General features: G+C 34.8%; 1 protein-coding gene across 1 annotated transcript; it reads right to left on the reverse strand.

Moving 5' to 3' along the window:
* Positions 1 to 885: 885 nt before the first annotated feature.
* On the reverse strand, positions 886 to 8,371 carry si:ch211-149e23.4. The gene is made up of 13 exons (XM_046862183.1): positions 8,172 to 8,371; positions 6,373 to 6,699; positions 5,600 to 5,908; positions 4,984 to 5,265; positions 4,717 to 4,867; positions 4,444 to 4,613; positions 3,911 to 4,222; positions 3,272 to 3,553; positions 2,665 to 2,818; positions 2,254 to 2,414; positions 2,032 to 2,113; positions 1,521 to 1,554; positions 886 to 1,433 (listed from the first exon to the last, which is right to left on the reverse strand). Exons 1-13 carry the CDS (start codon positions 8,236 to 8,238, stop codon positions 1,293 to 1,295), a joined length of 2,472 nt encoding a protein of 823 aa, XP_046718139.1. The 5' UTR covers positions 8,239 to 8,371; the 3' UTR covers positions 886 to 1,292.
* Positions 8,372 to 9,243: the final 872 nt, after the last annotated feature.

Raw genomic sequence — 9,243 nt, forward strand, 5'->3', positions numbered from 1 at the left:
ATCTCAGACTGGTTTCTTGAACATGACAATCAGTTCACTGTACTCGAATGGCCTCCACAGTCACCAGATCTCAATCCAATAGAGCACCTTTGGGATGTGGTGGAACGGGAGATTCGCATCATGGATGTGCAGCCGACAAATCTGCAGCAACTGCGTGATGCTATCATGTCAATATGGACCAAAATCTCTGAGGAATGTTTCCAGTACCTTGTTGAATCTATGCTAAGAAGGATTAAGGCAGCTCTAAAGGTAAAAGGGGGTCCAACCCGGTACTAGTAAGGTGTACCTAATAAAGTGGCCAGTGAGTGAATGTGTGTGTGTATATATATATATATATATATATATATATATATATATATATATATATACATATTTTATACAAAAACTGTAAAAAAACCAACAACAAGAAAATCATTTTGTTAAATTAAGTTTTCTCATTACATTTATTCATTAAATCTACCCATTTAAAGACTTTTTACAGTGTAAGGGCTGCAGTAGCCTGAAGAAAAAGAAACAGAAGAGAAATAATAATAATAATAAAGGGAGATTAACAATGCACATGTCATTGCACACCTTCAGTGCTTTTCCTCCTAACAGTCAAAATTATGATATATGATATACCGATATGATTATAACACTAAAGCACTATATAGCAAGCAAAATGTATAACTAAATAATCTAAATTTTAAAACTAAGTGATGAATTATTCTGTGTTTATTTAAATGATTATAACACAGTCTTTGTTAAAAAGAGTTGACGTCATTAATACTGTTACAATTACAGCACCACTAATTTAAATGATTTTCCTGTGTCCTCAGGGAGGTGAAATGTAAGCAAATGCTGGATTTAGTTGTGATAGGGCAATACTATAGTTTCTTTTTTTTATTACAGTTAAGTTAGACATACATTAATAGATTTTATTTTGCATTAATACATTTTATACTACATTTACTTATTAGTAAGCAACGGTGCAACAAGTCAATGGTAGTCAGCATTACTTGTTACTTTTCCACACTTAGTCCCAAAAGTGCCTTTGGCCACTTTCTATGAGCCTTTCAAACCCATTCATGTGTGTGTTTGTAATTAATGATGGAAGAGCTACTGTAATGAAAGTACATGTTAATAAGTCTTTCATTGAGTTCATTCATATCACAGATGAAAAACACTACAAATGAAGTGTTGCAAGCGTGATGTTGGATACTTTTCGTTTTTGTTTTTCATATACACTATATCCACATAATGCTTTTTAAGATCTATTCATATTTTAGACCTTTGAATACTCTTAGCTTCCTTCACACCATGCTTTTCACATCAATCACTATGGAGTAGTGCACTAACTCTGCATACTCTTGCCCTTGCCCTTTGGCTTTCTTGACTTCTGGTGAGCGTTGGTCCTGCATCAAGGCAGCCAGGGACTCGCGTTTCTTCCAGTCCTTTATATAAAACACATTGGCACAGATCAGCTGAAGTTGGCACTGAAATTAAACAATTAAAAATGTCATTAAATATACATACTGTACCTGATTTGAACATTGCACCTCTTTATTTCTTTTGCTACAAAGGGAGACAGAAGCAAAAAATTATTTTTACACCAAGCCAGTGCAGCAAGCCTGAAGTCTATTAAAATGTAACGATGAAATTTAACACTTGCAGAGTACAAACTTCATAGAATGCTTCATTATATCCTTTACCATCCCTGATTTAATTCAATTAATTTCAGTTGCTTAATTGTATAATGATTAGCATATTTTAGCACACCCTAAAATCTTCCCTATGAGTTCATTCCTACTGTGAAAAGCTAAGAGGCAAATAAGAATTCACATACATCCACTGTCATTAAAAGAATCTGTTTTTGCTAAACAGAAGGTGTACTGTGGCAGTAGGTATCCTGTCTATATAAACCACTGCGTATCCTGTTTATGAATAGCATGTCACGCAGGTCTAGGTGTACAACCTTGTTTCCTGTTTTGCCTACAATCTCACCTATATCTGGAAGAAACAGTTGTTTAAATAAACAACACCAGAACTCACCAGAATATGCAGAGTACAACCATCAATATAAGGGTGATTGCAACAGCAGAGGAAAAGCAGATCAGGATAAGCATCACTATGCCTTATAAAAGAAAGAAGATTTAAAGTTTTGCCATATAATGTTTAATTAAATTAATAGTTGATATTATTTGTTATTATGTGGTTATAACAAGGCCCATTGTATAGACACTATAATTTCACTTAGGGCAAAGTAGTACTCACTGCTGTGTATTTCCTGGCTGGTTACCTCCACCAGAACAGTGACTGTGGCATTGTGATTGGACCATGATGAAAAGCATGTATACAAACCAGCATCACTCTCTGACACTTGCTGGGGAAAAACCAGGGCCATACCCTGAGTTTGTGCAGAAAGTCCATTGGACCTAATATCAGTCAAGCACAGACATAAGGACAACCACTGATATGCAATAGCTGTAATAACATATTGTTGTTGTGTTGCTTTCTTAATAATTCAGAAAAGTAAATGTTTTAAGTTAATGTGGAGCATTTTGAAGACTTATAGTTATAGATTTTTCATAAAAGTTTAGCATTTTTTTTTCATTTGAAATATGTTATTGAAATATGGTATTGTAATAAGGACATTGCACACAAATTTGTTCTAACTTATCTTACCTGAAACATTTTATATTAGATAATGATGATGCATTCCCATTAACTCTAAAAATTATCCTCTGATTGGAAACATTTTCCTGTATAGCCACTCTGTGCAAGCCAGTATGTTTGGCATGTGGAATTGTTTTGTTACAAACCACAATAGATGAGATAACTGCAGAATCAAAGGAAGAGCAGAAATGTGTATTTTTTACTAAATGTTAATAAAGTACACATATAATATTAATATATCTATTTTTTTTATATTAATTAGTATTAATCATATTTCTTTCACTGGAATGAGTGTGCACAAACATGTACTGGTATAGCAGTGCCCCTTAACACAAAGTGATATCCATAAAGATATGGTTTACCAGGGTTGGTATGGAGAACTTGGGTAGCCTAAATTGGCCACGAAAGACTTTTGAGATGAACTGGAAGTCAGTTTGTATGCCAAGCTTTTCACCTGACACCAAATGCTTGACCTCACTATTGCTCTTGAATGTTTAATACTCAGTGTTCATGTACGTTTGGCCACAAAATAAATATGTACAGAACAAATTTATGCTTGATTTTTTAAAAACCAATCTTTGCTTGTTAAATTTTAATTTGTCAGTGATCAACTTACCAAAATGTGGGACATGTATGGTTCTCCGTATTTCCCCGTACACATTTTGGATTACACATGTCAAGAATTTTCCTTCATGCTGCTTCAGATTAAATTTATAAATGCATGTGAGTAGCACCTTATTGCCCTCTATTGTTTTATTTATGACCAACGGTAGAGCAGTTATATTGGTATCAGAAATGACCCAGGAGATGTTGGCAATGGCTTCAACACTTTTGCACACAGCAGTCCAGTGTGTGGAGTCTCTCTGCAAACTGACGTTCACATGACTTCTGGGTGGTTCTAATGGAAGACAAGTGAAAGTTTGTAATCAACGCAATACCAGTGATCACTAAATGTTTGAAGGTTTGAACTGTGGCATAGTGAATCCAGGTCCCAAAATTTTAAGTGCTAACCTAAGCCGACCTGGTAACAATCAACTATTAGAGAGTTGCTAAATAGAGGAAAATTGTTATTTATAATATAAAACAGCATTAAATATAATATATAAACTTAATATAATATACATCTGACAATAACTTATTTTTAGGAGCCCATTGTAAATACTATTGAGGAATTTGATTATATTGTATAGATCTTTTGTAGTTTATAGTATTATAACGTTGTATCCCTTAATCAGTACAATGTTGTAAATTTTACCTATTAAAGGGATATCGATGCTCTTTTGTACCGGTTTCTCTAACGATGAATGGTAAAGAACCTCACAAATTACTGTGCATCCTGCATAGGAATAAATTGGGAGCCATACTGTGCTCCAAACCACACCATTGTCCTGCTGACTTCCAAATACAACATTTCCATGCTTAGAGGCACTGATTCCATTGCTGCAGTTTCCTGTTTCCCAAGTGATTTTAGCATCAGGAGACACATTATCTGCCATGCATTTCAGCTCGCTATACTCAAATCCATTCTCCCAAGATGTGTTGGATGTCAGTGTCACTTTTATAGGAGCTGTGAGGAATTAAACCCAAATAATTAATAACTTACATACAAGCAGAAATATGAATTATAAATGCTTTTGCTAGGGAGAAACAGACAATATGAAGTTAGATCTTGAGGTAAGCAAGCAATTGCTTTTAGAAAGAGATGTGATCCATAAGATGAAATAACGTTAAATGAACACTCAAGTAAAACCAAAGAGAGTTTTAGGAAAACAAATATTTTGCTTGTACCTGGTTCTCTGAATTTGGTCTTCACATCTATCTCAAACTGTAAAGAAGCTGTATGTTTGTAGTAGAAGGCTTGGCACTGGTATATGCCTGCATGGTTTGCCCTAACTGGGCCTCTTATCATGAGACCAATACTATCCACATACCCATACTCTGAGAGAGGTTCACCATCCCTGAAAAGCAGATACAAATATCAGTATTCTGTACATGGATCAGCCATCTGTCTAATCCCTAATATCCTTAAAAATTAAAATTATAGCTATTGAGAACTCTTACTTTGTGCAATTAATTTCATATCTTGGGACATTTCCTAACACTTCAATGCCGACTCTAATGTCACCGTCCTCCTCTTTTAATATCAGCAAATTAGAGTTGTTCAAATGGTCCATCCTAATACTGCTATTTGTCAGATGAAGAGTGGTGAGATCTAGAAAATAAGATGCATTAAGGGCAGTAAACAATTTGCATGCACATACACACACACACACACACACACACACACACACACACACAATCAATGTTGAATATTGTGCTAATACTCACAGTATGTTGGCAGTGTAATGGTTTTCTCCAAGGCAGCAAGAAGAGAGTATCCAAATACACAGGTGATGTTTTTCCCCTCATAAACATCTAATGGAAAGCACTGAGAACTAGAAACCAGTTCAAAGTTTACAAAATTAGCAGAGCATGATGTGTCTGCAGATTCAGGTTGAATCCAAGTGATTGACGGATGAGGCCTTCCTCCTTTTGCACTACAGATGACCTCAAAGACTGCTTTTCCTTCTTTTTCAGTGAGGGCTACTTCCATGGATATGTTTGGAGAAACTTAATAGGGAAAATGGAAGATTAAAAAAAGTTATAAGGAAATATAAGAAAATAAATATTTATTTATTTGTTTATGTGCAAAGCATCAGTTTCAGAGGAAGTGGAACAGTTTTTTTCAGTATTTATATTATACAGGAAACACATGTCACACAGAAAGAGATCAACTGTAGCATAGTCAACTCAAGAGGCAGAATCACAGACACACTCATATACCTTTGTCAAATTGAAAATGATGTAATTACCCAATACAGACTTTAGTAAATGTTTTAATACTCAAAGTGCAAAGACGTTTTCACAAGAATTATAGTGTAGTAACATTCCAATAATAACCTACCAAATGTCTGTAAATTTATAACAGTTGTGCTAGGCTCAGTGAAAGCTGGATGTTGAATCACACAGGCAACGCTACTTTCAGAATTCAAGTCGATGGGGAAACGGAGCATGCTGACAGTACTGTATGTGTCATTTGGCAGTTTGGAGTGTGTGTTGTGGATTTTGAAAATGTCCTCACTGGGTGGTGCCCCATGAATGTCCCAATGGAGAGTCGCATTGGGCTTGGCGTTAGAAGATGAACAGAAGATGCTTTGGTAGTGAATACCATTCAGAACTTCTTCCTCTGCATGGGTGCTCACATGGGGCCGAGCTTGAGAAAAAAGAAACATTGTCAGACGTGTTGTCTTGGGTTTTGTGCTATTAACTGGAGAACTGTGAGTTACATTTTGTAATTCTCAGCATACACAAAACATTGAACTTTGAGTTGGATGTGCTTCATTCTTATGATAACATTTTCACTGGGGCCTAAAACTGTTCCAGTATGGCAATGCCCCTGTGTACAAAGTGATACCCCTGAATTTTTATTTTTTATTATTGTTTTATTTTGTGCACTATGCAGCTTTACCACATCTTTTACCTTTTTTTTCCAACTCTTACCACCTGTATTGTTCTTTCATAACATGCATTTTTATACTCAGAAATGGTAAATATATGGGGATTTTACTTATTCATGAGCTTCATTGTCTCCTGTTCATGCTTTTTATATTCATGTGTGCAGATAGCTATGGAATTTTTAAACTTATATATCAGAGGGCTTGGTGCATATGAACTTACCAATGACACTAAGGATTACTGTTTCCATAATTTCATCATCATCTATGCTGAACAAACATGTGTAAACTCCAGCTGCCTCTAAGCTGTTTATATCCATTTTCACAGTAAGATTAGTGATAGATGCTGGAGTGGAGAAGTTGTCTTTTGCAAATGGTTTGCCATTTTTGTATCCTGCCAACAACTTTGCCCTTTGCCCTGTTGAATCACGGCGCTTCCAAAAGGAATGACTGACGTTGAGTTTGCCAGTGTACAAACAATGCAGGTTTACTTCCTCTCCCAACACTCCTGTCACATGGCGTTCAATAATGATCTCTCCTAAGATCAAATCTATTTCAAAGATGATAAAAACACACATCTGTGAGAATAGTCATGTACGACACACACAAAAAGCCTGAATGTTGTTAGGGCAAGAGTGCCAATGTTGAAAATAATGCATATAGAAGACATGTTCTGTTCATTTTTTGAATGAACGGACACACACACACACACACACACACACACACACACACACACACACACACACACACACACACACACACATATTTTCTTGGCAAATGAAATAAACATCAGTGTTGAAAATTCTTAATAAATTCTCATAGATTACATGTGTTAGTGCAGCATTAATTTATTAAATGATACAATTCATTTAATTTCTTATGGTTTGTGAAGTCATTGTACGTTTAAATCATTTATATTTTTTAAATTACCAGCTTTGCTACTTCACTACTTTTCTGTTTCAGCATTTGATAGGGAATCCACCTATCAAACAAATCTAAGTGACACATGCAATATTTCTCTAATTGAAACAGTGAACCATTTCACAGCATTCAAGTCATGTGACTTTGAGGTATAAAGTTATGATGGTGTGTGGTTTGCATCTGAGGCATTCCTATATGGTGCAGCCGACCACACTGATTTCTACCTGTCCCAATGCGGATGCCAGCTGAACATGGGCATACCTACATCTACTACATTGTTGCCTTATTGATAAAACTGAACTGGTTGAATAACCAAACCTGAAACATTGTCATTGAAATGTCCCAATTCAGTCATCAAAGTTTCAAACATGGCTGATTATTTATTTATTTAATATTACTATCCTCAATACTGGGGGGACACTAAATTTAAATTTAGTCTATTTTTCCTAATAGTAAAGAAAACTACTGACAAGCAATGCAATAAGCAATATATTTTACATTAGACAGGCTTTCAAGATAACAAAGCACATTTTTTTAACATTCAAGGGTAAAGCTGCCATAAAACAAAAAGTATTATAGAAATCAGTCACTAGAAGCCCTGATCCCCCTTGAAACAGATTGTGCTTAGCTCACAAGTTGTTCTTATAACAATGTTATAGCACCAGCAAATTCAAATGTCTTCTAAATCTGCTGTTTTTTTTTTCAGTGGGTTAATTTTAGGCAGATCAGATTTAATAGATACAATACAATAATTGCACAAGGGAAATATAGATGTGGGTACATAACAGAATCTTATCAAAAGTGCATATGATCTGATTAAAAAATGATTTGTTATTTAAAGGTAAGAAAGAAAATTACACCTGACAAATCACAATGTTATTATGATTATGATTATGATTATGATTATTATTAGATGCAGTCAGGAAATTATAAAATGCACTCAAGCACTGAAGGAATTAATCTGAAAGATCTTGAACTGGTGGTGAAGAGATCATGAAAGAATTGGCTCAAACATTAACAATACACCAAAAAAATAATGTAATGGATCTCTATTTGATAAAATATGCCTTGATTAAAAAAAGTAAAGCTCTCCTGACCTACCTTGATGTCCCAAGCTCTGATGAAGATTAATGATGAGTCCAAATGTCACAAATATTGGAAATAACATGTTTAAATCATTTAATGAGATTACATTTATTATGACAATATAGCAAGATTGAATAAAAAAAAGTACTGCAGAGTGCTCCAATAGAGTAGAGAGAAGTGGGTATGATCTGTGTATGAGAGGTGGCACCTATTAGAAATTGTCTTTGTGGGTGTGTGTGTGTGTGTGTGTGTGTGTGTGTGTGTGTGTGTGTGTGTGTGTGTGTGAGTTTTACTAACCCCAAACCCCAAGGTAGGCCAGTTTTGTAAAACCCACACAGACTGCACTGTTTTATTTACTTCATTTTTTCTTACTTTCTAAACTTTCAATAATTTCAATGTTGCAATATTGCAAGAATGCTATATCAATTATTATATCAGACACACTGTTCAGTTGTGTAAAGTTTTATACAGATTTTAAAAACTGTTATATATGGAAGAAAAATACTATATTCTATAGTACACAGCAACATCAGCTACATACGTTCTTATCATATTAAATGACCATTAATATCACAAAGTGTAACCATCAAGTGTAACCATCAATAGAGATGCACAGTGAGATTAGCTAACCGTTGCTCAACTGGCTTTACTAAGTTGCTCTAAATTCAACACTACTGACATTTTCTAAATGCTTAGAACTGTAGAAAAATAAACATAACTGTAACTGCTGAGTCATCATATGATAGAGATGAAGTTTGAGGTTTACAACGACATCCTGACTCAGTCAATGAAAAGCGAGAAAAAGGGGTTTCAATATATGACTTCTGAGACTTCACAGTTTCTGTCTTTAACAAGCCACCCACATGTGCTCATAGTCAGCAGTGGTAATGTAACTGAATTAACGAACAATGATAAATGTTCCCATAATCAATATTTTTGTCAGTTTTAACAGTTTAGATGCCTAACAAGAACTGTGCCCATCTGTAAATAAACACATAATCAAAACAAAAAAAATCATTACCCAAAAATACATATCCAATTGTGGTTATAAAGACTTTAGTAACTGGTTATGTAATCAAAGTGACGA

Source organism: Silurus meridionalis, chromosome 12, assembly GCF_014805685.1.
Source record: "Silurus meridionalis isolate SWU-2019-XX chromosome 12, ASM1480568v1, whole genome shotgun sequence".
Lineage (NCBI taxonomy): Eukaryota > Metazoa > Chordata > Actinopteri > Siluriformes > Siluridae > Silurus > Silurus meridionalis.